The 21,169-nt window shown below is 36.8% G+C and overlaps 2 protein-coding genes across 8 annotated transcripts in view; one reads left to right on the top strand and one right to left on the bottom strand.

Moving 5' to 3' along the window:
• Window positions 1–1,052, top strand: part of MED28 (mediator complex subunit 28) — a 28,034-nt gene extending 26,982 nt beyond the window's left edge. For both annotated transcript variants that reach the window (XM_064511389.1, XM_026122032.2), the window contains 2 exons: window positions 152–264; window positions 708–1,052. In XM_064511389.1, coding sequence (XP_064367459.1) covers window positions 152–264; window positions 708–905 — 311 coding nt within the window. In that variant the 3' untranslated portion in view covers window positions 906–1,052. The remainder of the gene's footprint in view (window positions 1–151; window positions 265–707) is intronic.
• Window positions 1,053–1,725: 673 nt separating this feature from the next.
• Window positions 1,726–21,169, bottom strand: part of FAM184B (family with sequence similarity 184 member B) — a 52,081-nt gene continuing 32,637 nt past the window's right edge. Inside the window, exons 3-13 of one of the 6 annotated variants that reach the window (XM_064511383.1) lie at window positions 15,590–15,696; window positions 14,600–14,732; window positions 13,193–13,405; window positions 11,772–11,937; window positions 10,408–10,524; window positions 9,870–10,050; window positions 6,940–7,086; window positions 5,402–5,519; window positions 5,143–5,247; window positions 4,234–4,436; window positions 1,726–2,677 (exon numbers count right to left, since the gene is read on the bottom strand). In XM_064511383.1, coding sequence (XP_064367453.1) covers window positions 2,587–2,677; window positions 4,234–4,436; window positions 5,143–5,247; window positions 5,402–5,519; window positions 6,940–7,086; window positions 9,870–10,050; window positions 10,408–10,524; window positions 11,772–11,937; window positions 13,193–13,405; window positions 14,600–14,732; window positions 15,590–15,696 — 1,581 coding nt within the window. In that variant the 3' untranslated portion in view covers window positions 1,726–2,586. Of the gene's footprint in view, window positions 2,678–4,233; window positions 4,437–5,142; window positions 5,248–5,401; window positions 5,520–6,492; window positions 6,559–6,939; window positions 7,087–9,869; window positions 10,051–10,407; window positions 10,525–11,771; window positions 11,938–13,192; window positions 13,406–14,599; window positions 14,733–15,589; window positions 15,697–21,169 lie in introns of those variants that run through there. The other 5 variants (XM_064511385.1, XM_064511384.1, XM_064511386.1 and 2 more) reach the window with 5 other exon arrangements.

The following is a 21,169-nucleotide window of genomic DNA, read 5'->3' as shown; positions in this document are numbered from 1 at the left end:
CACGTACCATCAAAATCCATTTTAGTAAACCTTAGGATTTTCTTTCTAGAAGAAAAGTATTATTTTTAATAACATGCACAAAACTACCTATAACAGCCTGATAACTTCTTTTCTGGAATCTGTTCTTTCAATTTTTCTACTGCATGTTTAGGTGTTGATCAGTGTATCCAGAAATTTCTGGATGTTGCAAGACAAACAGAATGTTTTTTCCTACAAAAAAGACTGCAACTATCTGTCCAGAAACCAGAGCAAGTAATTAAAGAGGTAAGTTTAAATTAATTTGTCTGTATTGTACTAGATAAGGTGCTGTACCAGTACAGTTAGATCACCTCATTCACATTAATTTTGGGTTTCTCAACATGATACTGTATCTTAAGTTGGTAGAACTCAGGCTGTTAACATATCTCTCACCATCAACCTGAAGAAACTGGATGCGTGCTCTTCTTGAAACACAAAGGTGAATAATGTTAGTTGATCTGAAGAAACAAACGAATTAGTCTAATTTTGCCAAAAGTGTGATCTCTCTGAAACATGTGATCTGCAGGAACAGAACTAGTGCATTCATGATGCTCTATCTGTTTTATCTGGTGCTTTTTCACTGTTAGAATCCCCATAAGATTAGTTTGAGAACTTAGACTAAAAACATTACAAGGTCTTTATATGAGGGAATACTGTCTGTTTACTAATATATGTTTTTTCATCCATAGGATGTTTCAGAATTAAGAAATGAATTGCAGAGAAAAGAAGCATTAATTCAGAAGCATCTAGGTAAACTACGACACTGGCAACAGGTCCTGGAAGATATCAGTGTACAACACAAAAAACCTGCAGAAATGCCTCAAGGTCCATTAGCTTACCTAGAACAGGCATCTGCTAATATTCCTGCTCCAATGAAGCAAACGTGACCTTTACATATCTGAAGAATATTTTGAACAGTGCAAAGTGTTGCTCTTTCTACTTTATCTGATTTTTGTATCATATAATTTGTACTGCAAATATAAATAGTTAAGACAGAGAATTGAGCCAAATAAATTATCCCTTTTGCAAAAATATGGATTGGTTTTATATTTAAATGGAAAGTACGCAGAGGTCTTATGTTTTCTAGTAGAATGTTTTCCAGAATGCATCCTGTCCCTTCTTGAAAGGGTGACCCTAGCTTTCCTCTAACTGCATTCTGCTAGTATGTTGAAAATACTTGCAAAAATTACCATGTTTTGTGATCTTGGAAAAATACTGCAAATTATCCTTAAATAGCACTGCAGAAGCATCCTTTGATTTGTCTATATTTAGTTCAGATCAAGAGTGTGCTTTTTTGAAGTGAATCAGCTGTCTCGCCTGGACTCTCACTTATATTGTGAAAGGGTCTTGGGCTATGAAAACTTGATTCCTTTTGGATGAAATGAAACTGCAAAACGCACCCTGGAGGTTATCTAATGCATTCCCAGTGTTAGTGGTGGTCTGTTGATGTCAAGCTAGCATAGAGTTGGTGCAAAATGTAATCATTCCCCCCTGCCCCGCCAGAGATTGCTAAATAGAGATGTTGGGTCATCAGCACTATTTCAGTCTGCAGAATCGGTTTCTATGATGGAGCACTACTTAATAATAAAGATTCTGGAGGTCTTTTTGACAACATGTTTGTTGACAAATTGCCTAAGCTAATTTATTTATGGTTGTCTTCTTTTAGAATAGCACCATCCCTCCCCAGCAATGAGTTGGCAAGCATGATATAATAAATTTAGTCCTTTACTCTGTATTTAGGTAAGCATAAGAACAATATTGAGATTAAATGTCCAAATATGCAGTTTCCATGAATCTGGAAATCTGGAAGTATCAGTCTGACTCAGACTTCAGCAGAACAGCACTATTTTGCAGACATACAAAGGGGTGATTTACAAGCAAGTTTTAATATTCATACTTACATATTACCTTGATTTATCAGGATGATTTTTACATGTGTTGAAGTGCAACAGGAATCTTATTTTGTAATACTGACTATACAAAACAAGGAAATAGTTCATTAATCTAACCAGAAACTATTTCTTAAATAGTCTGCTATAAACATGCTATTCTTGGGAGGTATACTACATGTTGTACAGCATAAAATAAGTTTAATAACTATTCAAACTTTTAAACTTATATTAATATAAGCTTTTTGATTTTAAATGGCTGATGAAACAAATGTGTAAACTTACAGAAATCACCTAGAGAAGTAAGGTGTTTCTTCAGCTGCAGCCAGGCTGACAGACAGGAAGTATCTGAGAACAAATTGCATATTTAATGTAATTGTGGAGGGGTATGTTCTCTTGATTATAAAGTCTATTCACATAATGTCTACAATTTTGCACTTCCTTTTTTTTTTTTTTTTTTTTTTTAAACAGAAGATGTTAAACCTGCATTTTTTCAAAATCCATGCCTGTAATTCCATGGTAACTAGATGTAAGAGAGTGCAGTTGTTTCTAATAATATATTTGGAAATTACATAAATGTTTTTATTTTTTTCTAAATCATATATTGGACTATCATTTCCCAAGAGAAAATGGAAAACATCTTTTCTAGTAATTCTGAGTCATAAGGAAACAGTTTGTTTTAAAAGGAAAAGTATTTAGTAAACCATTCTTGATGTTGGGGGGTTCGTTTCCGGTCATCTTTGGTTTGCAGTGCTTCATTGTTGTGTGTCCTGTGCAAACAAATAAGCATTAGTATCACTTATAATCTTATTAATATTTAATGCAATTCCTGCCCCACCCCTGGAAGAACTTCATGATCAAATGCATGGATTTGTGCTCCTGTGAGCTGGATGATGCCAGAAGGAACCCACTCCAGTTCCTACTGGGATCTGAGCTAGGCAGATAACTGGACTAGCAGCACTGGTAGTAGCACAAAGGAAAGTGTAAAGTAGGGCTAAGCAGCTATGGAGAAGTGTTTGGACATAGTTCTTGATTCAGCCTCTCGAAAAATAAAAGATGGATGCTTCAAGCATCTGAAGCCTTGAAAATCCAAAAAAACCCAAATGCAATTCAATCTTAAAAAAATATGAGGTACATAGTACATGAAGTATGCATGAAAAATTTTGGATAAAGCAGTTTTATTTGAAACTGAAAGATTTATCTAAATAATAACTGGTTTTATAATTCATCCTATAACATATTCCCTGATTTTTTCAGCACTCTGATCATCTTTTATATTAATTTTGGTTAGATTATAGTGGCAATTCATAATTTCATTTATCATTTATTAAAAAGATTAAGTAAGTAAGTAGCAGCCCAGCTACTCAATGCCCCTGCACATTTCTCTTTAAAATACAAATCTGACTTGGCCTTGGCAGTCATCTGGCATGACACAGAATGCTTTTGTCTTTAAGATTTAGGAATCATCAAACTGGATCAAAGCCAGTGTCCTGGGTATTGTCTTTGAGAGCAGTTAACACCATCTGCCTTCAAGGAGGGAACTTTGCAGCAATTTACAGGATAACTAATCTCCGCTAGGAGACAGGTGAGGGCACACTTTTGTCTTGAAGCAGAGTGGTAATTTTTTCACATTTACCATTATAATGCTGCATAACATTGTTCATCATATAAATGTTTAATTGTGTGTTGAAGAGTCATCTAATTTATGTTTGTAAAACATTAAACGTAGTGTAAATAAGAGCTCATAAATCTGAAAAAATATTTAAGCTTTTCTGAGAAAAAAACACCAAACTAAGTTGTTGTTGGAACTCAAGAACAGCAAAACATGTTTACACATGTGACACCAGAGGACCATTAAGTATCAGTGAATCAGTTTTTAAGTCTTTAAACCTTTTGCCAAATGATTAGCCTGGAATTATTCAAATGTCTCCTAAAATAAGAATATGCCATCTACATTTACCAAATGCAAAATGGGACAAAGGTAGGAAAGAAAAATACATCTTTAATAGAACCATTGAGACGTGCCAAAAGTTTTAAGTAGCCATGTTCACTATTTACCACATTTTTATTCAAATACTTGCAGCCCCTCTCTCTCTCCCCTTCTTTTCTACTGGGAGGGATATCAATTGTAAGCTCTGCTGGGCAGTGATTAGACCCAAATCTGACTGCAGAAGTAGGCTATATCTGCAGAGAACTGAGTACATGGAATTTATTGCAGGCCAGGAACCTACATCATTGTTTATTTCCAAATGTTGAACGTATTTGCCTAAAAAATTGAGTGCTAATTCATTTATCATCTCCAAGTCACTGCAAAATGGACAAATACCTTGTGGCAGCACTGCTGTCTGAGGACCGTGTTGATAGATAGCCCATTCTGAGGCAGCCAGGACTCTGGTCTAAGCTTGCAGATTTTGGTATTTGAGGAGCACTTCTTTTTGATCGCAAGTCACAGCTCAAGAAGCTCCTCGCGTAGGAAGCTAAATTCGGAACACTGACGACGCGGCTGGGCACCTCATCCATTTTCTTCTGCTACGTTTTATCATTACAGAAAACTGCATTACAGGTGCATTTTCTCAGACTTAATACTATAAAAACGGTATCTCATTCCCCACATCCTGTGAGGAACACCCAGAAATGAAGGTTCACGTATTTTCTACAGGCACTGAAAATAAATTCCCCTCTCAGGGTATGCTGTGAGGATCCATGAATTAGGTGGGACCAATTCAAACAAGTTGTGTTGAGGTTATAGATACATCAAAGCTGATAGCTTTGCAGCAGAACTGAGAGCTAAGTTTCCACCACCTTGCCCTCACTTTTTTCCTTGACTCCTTATAAACAGTATATTACAGTGGGGCTGAAATGGCAAGGGGCAAATCCTGGGCAGCCCAAATCCAATTCATGATTTTCTTTGATGCATGCAATATCCCGAACAGCAGCTCCCAGTTATCTGCAAGCAATGGCTGTGCTTATCCCAGTGAAAGACCAAGCCCTTTTGGGGAGGGGTCTAATGTTTTTTAACTGCTTACATACTCCTAAGTATCTGCTTATATATTTCTACTGAATTTATATTATATTCAGCACCTGATTGTGGGTTTGTTTACTGGAAAGAATTCTACTGAATAACATCACCATATAAAATGAAGAGGATCTTTATTGTCATGCAAATTATATTTGTATGATTCAAATAGCAATAAAACACCATGATTCGCAATTTTAATTGAATTGCCTGTCTTACCTTCATGGAAGGAGTCAAACATCCCAGATTAGGATTGAAAGAAAAGGATCGATTCCTGTAAGATTCAGTGTTGGCTAAAAGTGAGTGCTGAAATTGTCTTCCTTCCTGAGGGGAGATAAAGCTACGTGTGTTTCTTTGCTATGGAAATATATATTTGTCAGAATATTCCAAAGCAGAAAGAAAGTACCAATCGGAAACAGTGAATGGAGCCTTCCAGCAAAATCCAAAATGTGCATTTATATATAAAAGAAAATCTCACCACCAGCTGCTTGATAGTCTCTTCTCTCTCACTTATTTTATCTTGCAGGCAGCTTATAAGGTGTATATCTTCCGGTCTGGACTCTTGCTTTCTTGGCTTTGCTTCTAATCCTTTAAGTCTGTGCCAAAGAAAGAATACAAGCCAGAAAAAACATCCTCAGACCAGGTTCAAGAGATACATGGGCTATACCCTACCATAAACGCTAAATTATTATTGTAAATTCTAAAATATAGGGACATAGTCAAGCATTTTTGATAAAACAGTATTTTTAAAAAATGGAAATCTATCTATATCTATATAAAAAACACGTAAGTGTAGACTGCTGCAGAATTCCAAAATAAATTGCCTGCCTAGTATAAAATCCAGCCCCTGGTGTAAAATATTAACAAGCTTGCGCATAATATTGCTAGTCTGGTTTCTGAAGGGAAAAAGAGCTATGTCATACTATTTATGCATGTCTGTAATCCATCTATTTGTTCTCGTTTCTGACTTGGTAAGTTTAGAATCCACAGGCTAATTTAAACTATATTTGATAGAGGCTTCAGAGACACTAAATTACTGTAACTTTTATGAAAAGAGAGGCTTGGATAGACATGCTGCTTTAGTGAAGCCTCTGAGGCAAAACCTGTAGTGCGAGTCCAGCTCTTTAAATGCTTTAATCAGGGGAAAAAATTGAAATTAGAACTTACACCTTCTTAGAAATGGCAGTATTGACCCATGAGAAAGCAAGTCATCTCATCAGCCAAGTTTGAGAATTCTGCTGCTTGAGAAACGGAGTGCTATGAATTTCATCTGCCATACTCAGAAACGTATTACAGAATATGAACCACAGGGGTTTTTTTGGTGAGGGAAACATTTTTCAGAGAAAAAAACCCTCCCAATCTTACAATCTTGACTTAGTGCATCTCAGAGTTCAGACAAAAAGATAGAAACTTAATGTCTGAACGGTGTGAGACTTGCCTACATGCAAAGAGGTCTCTTTTCCAGGGATACGCTGCACAGTTGGGTAAGAGGAAAGGAAAAGACTGAAAACAAGGATTACGTGCTAGGGGCCACTCCCACACTGTCTGAAGCACCCCAAAATGGCTTACCTCTGAAGAACGCTGCAAAGTGCATCTATTTTCATGAGTTAGTGGGGGCTGCAGTTGGGGAATATCCTGGGATATTTGCAAGGGAGTGAGAATGAGCAAGAGTTTAACCACAAAGATGCTGCTCAGCTGAACAAAATTAAGTACAAGATCATGGATTAAGGACTCTGATATCATCTGTGACAGAGATGATCATGCACTTTATAAAACTGAGTGTAAGTGCAGGGTTATATAAACTATATATTGCTTTACATTAAACAATTTTCACAGTTTATTAACATGTATCTGAGCCCTGTTATGTTTGCAAAGGAAATACCTGTGCATTTCTATTTCAGTGCTTATGATACTCCACCATGTAATAAAAAAAAAATTATATCAAATATAGTAAGAACAATAATTACAAACAGTACTCATTGCCAATATAAGCCACAGCTTATTTAAATGACTTACTCAGTCTCTAAGGAGAAAATCTTTGCTTGAAGATGTGCCTGAGTGCTGCTGAAATCAGAAAACATGTTTTCGATTTCCTTCCGGTGATCTTGTTTCAGTACGTCGAGTTCTTTTTTATGCTTGACTTTGAGGTCTTCTATCAGTAGCCTTTCAGATTCGTATTAAAATAAGTCTGAATTCTCAAATGCTTCAATACTAGTTTATTATCATTGATCAAAGCATGCAGTTTTGAAGTCTTTTATTCACAACAAAGGTAGTTAACTGGGCTAAGCCCCAGGCATCTGCTTGCTGGTTTGACTTTGACACTTGAGTTGCAGTCTGAAGCAGAACCACACTAACAGTGAGGAAGGGGGAAGTTACTTGGACAAGAAATGCTTGTCCTTCAACCTTTAGGAAATGGAAGGTCTTTTTTATATGATGCTATTGTCTAGTTCGTACATTAATCTTGATGGTCAAGTGTGACAATAATTTATTGTGGGAACTCACTTATATTAGGCAACTTTATTTTGAAATCTCTGGGATTTTAAAATAACGCTCTCCAATGCTATATTTCCTGACATCATTGCACCCCACTTAATACTATCTACCATCCTAAAAATAAATATTTTTAAAAAATGTAACAAAGGTTATAACAATGCCTTTAAGCATAATATTTGTCTTAAACAGACAATACGTTTTGAAAGATAAGCCATTTAATTAACACAGTTAACTGAAAACCAAAAAATGCTTGACATTTTTTCAAGCCTAGCCGTAACTTTGCTTTCTGATATCAACCCTGAAACCAATGGACATTTACTGCAGAATCATTATGAGCTCGTTGCTTTTTGTTTGCTAATGTTTTGTTAAAGCCTGGAGAACTCACTAGAAAGAGCCCACGCAGATGTCAAAGTTAGCAGCTTAACAATTGCAATTTTCACAAAAAATAATCTGTTTACCTTTTTTAAATATGTAATTCTAAGCCCCCTTTCACTTACTTGTTTCTGAAAGGCTTCAGGAAAAGCCAAAAGGCCCATAAAAGGCTTCTGCCCTTGAAATTAGAGCATAGCCATGGGAGTGATTGATTTGACACTGCACAAATGAAGAAGCAGGAGAATGAGAGTGAAAACAGGAGCAGAACCCCTGAATTGGATCTTCTGAAGGAGAGTTTTTATTCTACCTCTGAATACATATTTTAGCACTTGTCCTCTCCTCCTCATAAAAACCCTTTGTCTGCTCTCATTCCAGCCCTTGCAGAAGGTTTGTTCTGGAGGTGGAATTCCCAAAATTCAAGAGAATGGAAATTAAAATGATTACTTCAGGCAGATTAATGGTTGTGCCTACTAGATGACAATAGGAACACTAATTTTAAATAATTAGTAATAAAAATTTGGCATGTGCAATACCATCAGTTTTCAAATCAGAAACAACTATATAGCAAAAAAAAGAGGTCACTGTCACTGAAGTAACAGTAAAAAGCTGTTATTGATATGCACTCACCAATTAACTATCCCCTTACCCAAATCAATGGTCCTGCAAAACAAGAGCTGCAGGTTAATGTTCCAGGTCTTTCATGGGTAATCTCAGAGCAGCCTGTATCCTATGTGCCTATGACCACTTGAGCTCTTCAGTGCTACCTGCTTGTATTTGAAGGCTTATTCCTCACATAATTTCCATTAATACTTCCTTCTCAAATGCTTACTGTAATAGAGACACATCATCTATGTGCTGAGAAGACTATCTCCCAACCTAGCAACTTCTTTTTCTCTTTTAGGTGCATTAGACATCATCTCTGACGTGAATAATTTTTCCCTTTGTGAACAGATGCTCTAAATTCCTTCAAGGTAGTTGAAAGGCCCTAATGAAACGCTCTGGTTTGCAGTTCTTTCTGTTGATCTTCCTTCAAAAGCTTGAAATGAAAGTCATTTCCAAGTAACTTTCAAAAGGGCGTGAATGAAAAAAAATTTTTTTTCTTACTCTTTCAATATCCACTGACTGATAGACAGCAACAGAATTACTTTGGCCACTTCCACAGTCTGCAGAGAGATGTTGTGTCCTTTCAGTTCTTTTCTGAAGACTATACGGGACAAAATTTAAATGGATTCCCTTAAAGATGTACTCTTCAGAAATCCTTTTATATATACAGATTGAGTAGCTAGGACCATATATTCTGAGCATTCACCAGTGCAGAAATAAATTGAAAGGTAGCCATGTGCCAGATCCCTCAGTCTCTCCACAAAGAGACTGTGGTATTGCCATCTAAAAATTTTGAAGCATTGAACAGCTATACAATTGCTTTGGACAGTGAACCCCAATATTGTCTCTCATGTGAAAGATAAGTCCTGCACTTTTTCTGTATGGATGTGGGAAGACCGCTGCTACTGCAATGCAACATATGCTGCTAGATTGTGGCTACATTAAGAGGACATAACCCACCTTCTACAGAGACAGCCACAATTACAGATAAGCAGCCCCATCAGCCTGGAGGCATATTGCCAGTAGCTGGTGTCGTGGCCCTGGCTGTTAGAGCCATAGCAGAGTCCCACAGAGTTAACAACCCAGTGTCTTCAGCTATGGACAGTGGGTTTAAAAACCTGTTATCTATTCTCAGACACTTCTTTATTTTTTAATAGATCTTCAGTGTGGTTTGGGTTTCTTTTCCAACCCCTTTCAAATAAGGGAGATATTAAGTAGCTTTTTTCGGGTAACTCCTGTGGGACATACTTCACTGGACATATTTGTCTGTGATATGTAACTGAACAGTTTAGTTCGAACACTTATTATGGCTGGAGAAAGAAATGTGATACTACCGCTTTTGCAAAACTCACAACCTCTAAAATGAGTATCTGTAGAAAAAACACATTCTGACACTCATCACATTTAGAACACCTCTGATGCTGCCATTATTATTAACTCTCTATATAGTACTATAAAAGTGTGAATTTAAGGCAAACCTTCTGTGCTGTTTCTCCCTATCCTGAAGCTGTGCAGCTTCTTGCCTCTGTGACCCCAGCTCTGCGCTGAGTAGCTCCATTGCATCCTTCAGAAGTAAATTCTCTTTCTTGAGACCAGAAACTTCATGCTGACTTTTTTCCAGTTCATCATGAAGAGATCTGATCTGGCTCTGGCTACTTCCTTCCTAAGAAAAAGGCCAAATTGCATTATTCACAGCCTCTTATTATTTAACCAGAAGAACTCACTGGACTTCTGTGCATAAGTGATTTTTCAATTCTATGTGAGAGCCAAAATTTGTGATCAGAATTTCCTCAATATGTTTTATATTCTCCATAAAATTCTCTTTATTGTAACATTCATTCATTTATTTGTGTTGTAGATTATGATCTTTAAATGGAAAAAAATATCTGCCTATATGGAGAAGCTGATAAACAATGCTAACATTTTAAAGTGTGACATAAGGGATAGAAACCCATTCCATTTATGTAAGAGAGCCTGTACCTTAGCACTGCATGACAAGGAAGTAGGAATTGAGACTTGCCTGCTGCTTCTTCAGTGTTCTCACACTCCTCAGCTCCATTTGGAGTTCTTCTATTTGTTTTTTGAGTCTAGTGCACAATGTCTGTTGCTCAGAAAGTTCCATCCTTAGAGATCCTAGTGACAATGACAAAGACTACCATTAAGGAAGTCAGGGGCCAGATGGTGGGAGGGTAGATGTAGACAAAGTAGATAAAGACACTAATACATTACATCTTGCTTTGACTCTCAATTCTTTTGCCATTCAATATAATCAATATGATTGAAAAAAAAAAACCCACACAAGATCTTTCGTAAAACATGGGTCTTCTGTTACTAGTCAACTCATTTTAAAACATGGGTCTTCTGTTACTAGTCAACTCATTTGAGCAACAGTAACAAGATACTGGGCTACAATAGCAGTGGCTCAACATGGGAATCAGAAGGGAAATTCTGTCAGTTGTTTTGCAGACTAAATAATTGTAATTGCTTCTTCTAATCTTGACCTTTCCTGGAGCACCCACATCATTCCTTGTTAAGACCACTGTTGGTTCATAGAAGACCATAAAGCAGACTCAGTACAGCTCTGCTTGTGTCAGACAAGCGCAGCACTTAGCAAACAGCTCTCTGTCATATACTGCCACTGTATGTGTATAATGGGTACAAGTTTGGAGATGGATTAGGTAGAAGGTGAAACAAGGCTTCCTCTCTGATTCTTTCAACAGTTTTTCTTGAGGAAGCAGAATATAATTTATCTATTGAACTTTAGCTAGCAACAAATCTTTCTAGCAAATTTCAATTACAGAGAAAAAGCACAGTTACATCACTGAGCAGAATCTGGTTTATACTTAAAGTACTTTTGCATTATTCTTTTTTTAATTAAAAAATGATAAATGAGCTTTAATAACCTGAGTTCAAGCCTGGAGATATTACCGGTCCTAGTAAGGCAGTGTTCTATTTAGATCTGAACAGTTTAGGGAACTTCATTCTTTGTAAACCAAATAAACAATATGTATGGAGTCACCAGTCCTCACTGCAGGACTCAATAGAATAGATTTGATCCACATATAGTAATTCTTCACACAGAAAAAAAGGAAGAAAAGCCATATATTTTGACTACGATATTCCAGTTTAATATATCTGTAAGTGCATACCTGTACGCTGTATACCTGACTACTCTTCCAGCAGCTTTCTGCTGCTGACAGCTGAGAGCTAGGTTAACAAAGAATAACAAGTGTGTGCTGCTGAAATTGTAGAGTATGAGAAAGGAGATTCACACAGACCTGAGTTCCCAAAGCTGGGGAAGAAAATGAATGGGATAAAAGTCAGTCCTTCCCAGCATATAATCAAGCAGTAGAAGCTGTGTATGACATGAGACATTATACCTAGCAACAGAGTTTGCTGCTTCTGTATCTGCTCCAGTTCATCATGTAACTCTTTTTTTGCTTTCTCTTCCAAGGTTTGTATTTCCAGCTTATGAGACTGCCGCTGGATCTTGAAAGTCTCATTAAATTCCTTTTTCAAACGCTCTTCCGCCTCCTGTAAGCAAACCTCCCCCCCGCCCAGAAAACAAAGGAGTTAGAGCTTATTTATCATTCTGTTATTTTACTTCTAATGTCAGGATGAATCTGGCCTTTCATTGTAGAATTTTGATTATTTTTGCCATCACTTTAAATGACACTTCATCAACACAAGAACAAAAACTGAGCTGAAATTAAAAAAATAAAACCTACTATGGAGAAATTCTCCCAAATCCACTAGATTTGTTGTATATCATGCAATAATAATGCTGACATTTTTGCACTATTTGGCATTAGGAAGATGTTTTATTATTCAGCACACAAAGCCCCAGATTTGACCTGTTTGTCATTAATTATCACTTTGTGTCAGACATGCTTTCATCTCTCCTTTATCTTTCTTGCATACATCTTCCATTGTCTGTAGAAATGCTCATACAATATAAAGTATAAGGCAACTTTATGGTTGCTCTGTAAGTAAACTCTGATCCTCTGTTTTATTATCACCAGCTTACTGCCTTCAGCATGGTTTTATGAGTTTAAATTCAGGATTTTCTTCTGAATATAAAAACAAAAGATTAAATTCTTCTTAAGGTGGTTTTACTACATATGTTTTAAAAAGAGGTTTTTCCTAGGATGTGTGATTTCAACATGGACATCTGAACTTCATGTCACAATCACATATAGATCTTTTTAATTGATTTTTTTTCCCTTGAAAAACTACCTCCTTTAGAAGAATATACAATATGAACCTTAATATATTAAATTAACAATTTGTCATTAAGATAAATCCATTTGAACCTTTAAAAGCTTTGGTTATCCACTACAGAATTGATTTCTTTTCTGAAGGTATCTTTAAGCCAATACACATCATTAGACATGTGAATTATACTTCATGTAAACTATTCTATGTATAAATGAATAAAGTATGAAAAAGAAAAAAAACAAGTCCTGTTAATAGCACACTTAGGAATCCTCTTGTATTTCTGAAACAAGGGAGCAGATAGAAGAGCTCGTATTCATCTCAGCCTAACTGCATAAGGTGGACTATATTATTCTATGCAACTGTTTCATCCACACTGTGGTATAAGTTCAAATATTAAAATAAATTTAAAATACCCCTGAAGATGATGAGCTCTCAAAACCATGGGATAATTCATTATATGCAATGATGGCAACCCATTATTGAGATAACTGGAAAAAACTGAATTTTGATAATCAGCTCTTAGCAAAGATGATTTATCCCACAATTAAGATTTTTTTTTCAAACCAGTAGCTTGTAAACTGACCTTGAGTTCCTGATTTTTGCTTTTCTCCAACATTTTCAAGATTTTTTGATGTGATGACTCCAGCTGCAATTTAACATTCTGGTTTTCTTTAATGGTGTTTTGAAGATCCTGCAAAAGCTTCTCTTTTTCTTTGTTGGACTGTAGATCATGTTTCTTCAGTGCCTCTTTGAAATTACTTGCTTGTTGGTTTAATATTTGCTTCAGCTGAGCCACCTTACAGAAAAGCAAGTCAGCAGGATAGGATTAATGGTTGCACTCACAGCAAAGAGGAACTATGTACATTTGAGCACATTTTATGAACCTGTGTTGCTCTGTGAAAAATAGGAAGATGCTTGTTTCATGCAAAGAGCCCTTTGTTTCGGTGAAGAATAGAATTAAGTGAAATTTTTTGTATAGCTGATATATATACTCAGAATGGTTTTAGTCAACTGAAACTATTAATAAATTAATTTTTAAAGCTGAGATTATTCATGGTGACATTTTAAAGTAAGAAGCTTTGAATTCTTGCTTTAAAACATTTCATTTAGAGATTTAACTGGAATTAATTTTCAAAATGGCAAAAAGCCCTCAAATTAAATATTTAATTTTAATATTGATTAAAATTTATTATTTAATGATGATTCTCTTGGATTTTTGTCAGCCTTTCTGCTCTTTGATTTGATTATTGAACAAAAGTGTCAGTTATTTGTACAGCATTAGTCATTATTTCAAATGTTCAACTAGAAGAATAGCTCCTGCTGCAGAACATTTTGAAGTATTAGAGACAAGAAAAATACAGCAGTTTCTACAGTTCTTTTGGGATGCAAACATCCTTCTAGAGAGAATCTGATGAAACAATGACATCCCTTTTGCATATACTGCCTGTTGTGCATCAAGGAATTTTCTTAAAACGTTTTTTCAAATCATCTCCATCTCATATGTACAGTCCATAGTTCAGCTTGCACAGTAAGCAGGGCACGGACCAGAAGGCAGGTTTAAGACTGTGCTTATTGTCATACTGGGGCTATAACACTGCAGAGTCCATTTATAAAGCAGTAAACTAAAACTATTGAAAACAGGAATTCTGCACATCACTCCTCAGGCTCATGTTTTATTCTTCCATCTCTCAGCTTAATTACTAAACACAGCAGATACTTCTATAATAGCTGTCACAAAAGTAACCACAAATATCTGTTTATAAGAACAACTTTTTTTGTTTTGGGAGGCTTTTTTGGTGGGAGGTGAGGAATGAGTCCATTCCCTTTATTATTTGGTAGGTTTTCTAAATTTTCAGCACAAATTTAAATTTGCCATTCGTCTTAAATTTACCATTCCAAACATCATAACTGTGAACTACTGAGAAACTGCCTTCTGCGTTAAAGGAGCATGCATACTTTATAAGGTCAAGTAGGGTTGTTGCTGCTGTACCTGAGCTTCTAAGTCTGCCTTTTGGCTGTGCCATTCCTCTTGCAAAGTCTTTATGTCTCTTGCCTTTTCTTTTTGTGAGCATGTAAGAGAGGATGGTATGTCTTCCATTTTTGATACACTTGTACTTTCCAGCCTTAGAGAAACAGAATTCAAACTATGAAAGGGAGATGTTTGCTTCCTTACAATTTCATATGACATTATAAATGATTTAAATGATGTTATACACATCTCCAGATTGGATAACCTGACTCCATCCTATTCTTGCCTCTATACTAACACCCACTTTTTTTCTCTTCTTCAGTGTTGCCTTCACTTTCGTGCTCACTGCAGATAATTTCAAATACTTGTCAGCTGAAGAAGCATTATAACTTGTGCTAGCTACATAGCTGCATGTAGCTTCAGCTGCACAGTTGTCCTTTCTCTTGCAGCACCACAAGCCGGATGCAGCTGGATGCAGATTTACTAAATGGGCTAAGGCATCTCTTTTCTTCCACATTTCATTCTCACAGTACCTTCCAGTATATTCTGTGCTACATAACAGAAAAGGAGACAAGCTGTGCAAAGCCTCTCATTGACTTCATGGCTGCAATTGGCATTGCACTGGCCAAAGGGGGATGTTAATGCTCTATGCCAGATCTCTCCAGCTCCTAGGAATACTTTCGCGTGATGGCTGAATGTCCTCCCTCATGTATCTCACGGCTCAGTTCTTTCTCGCATTGGCTAAGCATGGCGACTCCTCTCCTGCAAAGGATGCATGCCCTCCTTTCCCTCTCCCTCAGGCTCTTCCCCACTCCCAGATGGGCCACAGCCCTTACCGAAGTACTCTCTATGCCTATACTGTTCTCATAGGCTGCAAGCACAGAACCGTGCTCTGAAAGCTCAAAATGCTGTAACCTACAGAGCCTGGCATCAGCTCCCAGGGTTTCAGCACTTTTGGGGGAAAGGAAATTCTGTACCACTTTATGACCACAACCTTCAACTGCATTGTACCTTGACTTGTCTTCACTTCTAGTCTTGCTTTGTGCTTTTACCATTTCTTGGCATCTGCTCCCTTCTCTCTGTAATTTATACAAGTCTGTATGTCCCAGAAACGAATCCTGACATTAAAAAAGAAAAATGAATGGGAAACTTGTTTTTGGATACACTCACAGCTTAGAAAGAATTATCTCTACCTTATCGCTATCCTTTTGTGCTATTACATGCAACAAAATGAGGGCCAGAAAACATCACAAAAAGGTGCTACTATTTGGTTTGTCGGTTGTTTATTATTTTGAATGAAATACTTGGGTTCAGGCAATATAAGATGAGGATGCTGTATTTCTGTGTAAGGAAGATTCACATGAAGCATGAATGATCATAAACTTCACTAGCTGTGGAGATAACTCAAAACTTGTTATTTGAACAAGCACAGGTACCATGAGAATTAAGTAACTTTCTTTACTAAGTCTGGTTTCTGCACCTCTGTAGGCCAGCTACAGGAGAGAATAACTGTTCCATCTCTGAGCAGACAGCTGCAGGACTGCTCTTCCTACACGCAGATCAGTATACTGCATTCCTTCCCTTTAAATAATTTTGCCCTTCCGTTCAAATACACAAGTCAGGCTCCTGTCCCCAGTTAATCAGTGGTGGCCATTATTGATCATCACCGACTTTATATTTCAGTTTCCCTCTGAACTCCCTGTAAGGGCTTGCTCACACAGAGCTGTGCTAGTGTTATAATTAATGTGGCTTTCCTTTACCGGATGGGATAATAGGCTATGTTTGAACTTGTCAAGTTCCTCAGCCGTATTACTAACGTTCCACATGTTTGGTGATCTGCAACAATATCTGTAATTTAGAATGACAGAACTCTGCAAGCAGAGACAAATCTTGTTAAAATACACTTTAACAGAGCTGCCAACTTGGGCAGCTAACTGTTTACTATTTGGTAGCCAAATCAAGCAGTCAATAAAACTTCTATTCAAATCACTCTGAAAGAAACATTTCTGAACATACATGTCAAAATGAAAAATTAAAATGTGTTTCTTTCAGATTGAATTCAATGTTTTGAAAACTTAAATTTTTTCATCATTTTTTAAAAGAGAAATGGTTTTATTCACAGAACACACTTAATACACAAGTGAAGAAGTAGCAACAGGAGACAGACAGTAGCTCGCTCTGTAACATCCTGTAACCCAGCGACAAGGTAACTCCTTGAATGATCAGAAAGCTGGTGGAAGGAAAAAAAAAATCAAGCCCAGGCCTCCCACACATCATGGGACTTCTAGGTAGGTAGATAAAAAATAAAACAAACCCAGTGTTTTGTGAATCAAGTCCTCTATCTTGTTCTCTTTAAGTGCCACAAAATGAAATGTTAGTTTAGGCATTTCTCAAACAATTTCATACCAACATAATATTTTTTACTTTCACTGAAGTTATCCAATAAAATTGATTTGAATTAACAAATTTTGAAAAAGCAACCAGCTTCAGCTACCTCACACTGCAAGTTTAAACTAACAAATGATGCACTACAAATCATTAACTCAGCTCTCTTACCAAAGGAGGCATTAGCAATTAGAGGCTCATCTAAGCAGAAGAATTGCATTCGCATTGCTGAAATCTATATATATGTATATCATACTTTTCTACCTTACTGTTTATTAAATACACAGAGAAATCTGGAAGTAAATTCAGACCTCTGTCTTGTCACCAGGCCTCTACCACTCGCCTTACATATCAAAGATTCATCAGCTGGGGGAACTGACATATTGCTTGGATAAGGGGCTGACAAAAGGGAATAGTTTTTAATTTTTGACCTTGTCAAAGAGAGAATAATAGTGACAGAACACTGCAATCCGACTGCCCTATGAATCACCGTAGATGGCTTGTGCTGGGGAAGACTGTCACAGTGCATGATGTGGGGCTTACTGAGTGCAGTCCCCTTGGCTGGGGGGGCTGCACAGTCCCTGCGCCCACAGTGTGCCTGTCTCCAGACCTGCCTAGGAAAAACCAACAGATTGTCTCAGGCTAGCTTCTTCAGGTTCAGCTGCACATATCACGGTAAAACAAAAAGCAAACAGAGAATCACAGCCTAAAGTCATTGTCCCTTAGTTAAGCATAAATATACACTGCTTATGTGAGACACTGCTAGTACCACCTCCAAGTGAAAGTAGAGAAAAACTAATGGAAAAGATGCTGAAAGCCATACAGAAATAAAGTTTTCAGTTCTGTTTACCCTAATAGCCTGTACTATATAGATATTCAAAACTCATTTGGATAAGACCCTAAACAATGTGATCTAAGTTTTGAATTTAGCTCTGCTTTAGGCAAGGGCTTGAACTAAATGGCCTTCAAAAGTCCCTTCCAATCTAAATCGTAATATAATGGCCCAATCTCCAGTAGTTTCTTGGCTTATTCCTTCATGTCATCCAATTAAATACAAGGAAAACTATCTGTTTGAATAACAAGTGAAGAATAATTGCTAGCTGTTATTCTTAGTGAAAAGCATATTAGTTGTCTTTAATGTTTCTCTGTGATGGGATCTGTCTGTGGCCTGGATGCACTCCCAGAAAAGGCAGATGCCAGAAAAACTTCCTTCAGCCACTTGCCAACCATACCTTGTTTTCCAGAGCTGCTGCAATTTTTGTTTATGACTTTCTGAAAAACAAATGGCTAACTGGTCAGATCTTGTGATTTGACCAAATGACCGCTTTGGCCTCTGGTTGCATTTACTTTGTCTCAGTCCCTATCAAGTGCAAGCCAATGTTTTCCTATACAAAGAAAAGGAAACACTGAATTTTTTAGGTACTACAGTTCCTTATAAAACTAGCCTTTGATATGAAACAGTTAAAGCTGCATGGTCCCCTATATCAGCAGGTGTAGTATAGATTAGCATTATTATACTCGAAAGTGTGTTTTTTCTCTGGGCTTTCGGAAAGTAAGCAGATGAACAGACTTTAAAAAGAAAGTGCCAACATTTTTTCCAATAAGAAAAATTGAAAATAGGGGGAAAAAAAAGAAAACCCTGCTCAGAATAGTTCTTTTGAAAATTAAATACTCATCTAGGCAGGGAAAGATGAAAAGAGGAGTATATAAACTTCAACTGTGGTCACAACGTTATTAACCTTCCAGACTCTTCACAGACAATTACCGGTTCAAAGCACTGCTAATATGAAGCATAAGATCACACTGACTAGAAGTAGGTTGAGCTGTAAATTGGTAGCATGAAAGAACATAATGTAGGAAGAAATGAGATGGAAAAGTATTTCTAAAAATGTTATTTTTCAGTGATGTGAGGAGAAAGACCTCACAAAGGTTTTAGGCATACAAACACTCTCTGTCCTGAATCCTGCTATTTCTAAAATGTGAGAAGTTAAGAAACAAAACTTTCCATCCCCTCAGGTTTCTGCCTCCTATCTTTCAGTTAGAAAGGCTTTCAAATCCACCAGTGCAAACTTTTTTTTGGAACATTTTGCAATATCCAGGCATTTTACTGTGGTTCATTACTTCAAAATATAGAGCCAGACCCTCAACTCATTTAAATTAGTAAAGTAACATTTAAGCCAATGAAACTATGCCAAGCCACATCAGTCGAGAATTTAATCTAGCTCATTTTACTATTAACAGGCCGTAGAAACAGCAATATCATGTGATTTTGTTTATAATCTCTTCCTGCTGCAAAACAAAACCTATTGAAAACAGTATCTACTGTAGCTCTAATACCATTATTCATTCACTTTTATCTACCAGAAGAGTAGAGTAGAGTAGAGAACTCTAGGCAACAGTATTTTTGCAGGTCCTACTGAATGCTTTTCAAATTTATATTATGTTTATGGATTATGTTTGCACTTGCCTTTTCTTAAGGTGGCTGATTCTGTCTCTCACTGTCTTCCAAGTAAAGGAAAAATGAACAGCCAATACTAAAAGATGACAGATAAGATTTAAAATATTTCAAAAAGCTTTCAAGTTTTGGTCTTTCCCAACCATAATTACTATCCTTCTCTTGGGAAGCATGGCTTGATTCTTTTGAAGCAGCACCTCTCAGCTTCTGATAGTCCATGGGCAGAAATCCTGGGCAAATATCATGTTGTTCATGCCACCACACTTGGCTCTCCCTTTTGCCTCCTGCTTTGATTATTTTAATTCACTGTGACTGAAAGTAGTATGAATACTTGAAGCCTAGCTTATGTCTGCTTTCCCCTCTATGTAAGAGTGAAATCTCAAAGGCAAGATCTAAAGTTGGAATCAGAGAGAATATTTTGACGTCTTGTATCTTTTAAGTAGAAAGATGCGAGTTTCTCATTGCATTGCTAGGTTGCTAGAGGCTGAATTCACATAAAAGACTTAAAACTGCCTTTTGATGTGTTACAGAAGAGTCACCACATTTGAGAGTTAGTTCAGAGTCAAAATAAGGCACCCACATGCTACAGAGTTTTACACATACTCCGATCCTAGGACATCAAAACGGTAACATGTTATAAGTAGTGATAACAAAATAATGAAACTGTATTTTACTGTTTTCTAGCCTTATTTCACAGTTACTTCAATTAAGTTCACTGTTAAGTACCTTCCTAAACTTAGTGCAATTCCTGACAGGAGCAACAGGTGTAAATGCAATAGGCATACCTATACTGCTGCTATGATTAATTGGTCTATGGTTGTACCTATGGACCTTCATCAAGGTTCTGAGCACTGCTGCACTAATATTGTTTAAAGATACAACATGATAATGTGATACCTGTCTTTCCTTGTTATGTACGTTGCAATTCCAGAATACCTTCTTTAACACATGTGGAAGAGATCCTATAGTGCAAAAGTAAGATACTGGAGGACTCTAATGAACTAGAATTCAAGCTGCACAGGATCTTACATCCTTCCTTTCAAGGGACCAAATAGGTGAGAATCCAATTTATTTATCCAGAAAAAATATCAATAATATAGAAATATTGCTGTTTTGAAGTGCATCCCCACAGAGATCAAATTATAATAATTCTGTCTGCTCTGCACAGTGCTCTCGCTATGTCAGCCCAACCAAAAATGTGCCTTATACAGCCAATAAAGCTATTTTTAGATCTGAAATTTTATCCGGGTTAGAACTTGATTAGTAACAGCACATTACCCAACCTTTGAGGCGGAAGCTCCAGGCTGAGCCATTGCAAAGCTCCCAGCTGGGAATCATGCTGTCAGCAAAATATGATGTTGTATAGTAAATGGTGGTTTCCTGGCTGTGAATATTCATGTATTTATAGAAGGAAGGTATTAAAATTTTAAATGACCTTACTTTCCTGGCAATAGCGCCAACTAATAGCTTCAGAAGGTAACCTACAAAGTACCAAGAAGAATGCAAAAACCACTTTCTCTCCAGTAGGGAATATTTCCTCCCCTTTGTCAGAACTGGTAGACTCTAAGATATATTAAGATGTTTCTTAGTGCATCTGTTCATCCTTATGATGGTGTTATGAATATAACGTATAACATGATATATACTATTTTATATATACCCATATGACAAATATAATTTCCCAGCACCGCTTGCATTTATCATGATCTCATAGTATCAGAGGATTGGGAGTTAGGAAACAGTGTTTTTTC

This window comes from Dromaius novaehollandiae, chromosome 4, assembly GCF_036370855.1.
Source record: "Dromaius novaehollandiae isolate bDroNov1 chromosome 4, bDroNov1.hap1, whole genome shotgun sequence".
Taxonomy (NCBI): Eukaryota; Metazoa; Chordata; class Aves; order Casuariiformes; family Dromaiidae; genus Dromaius; species Dromaius novaehollandiae.
This window is presented reverse-complemented; position numbering and strand designations above follow the sequence as displayed.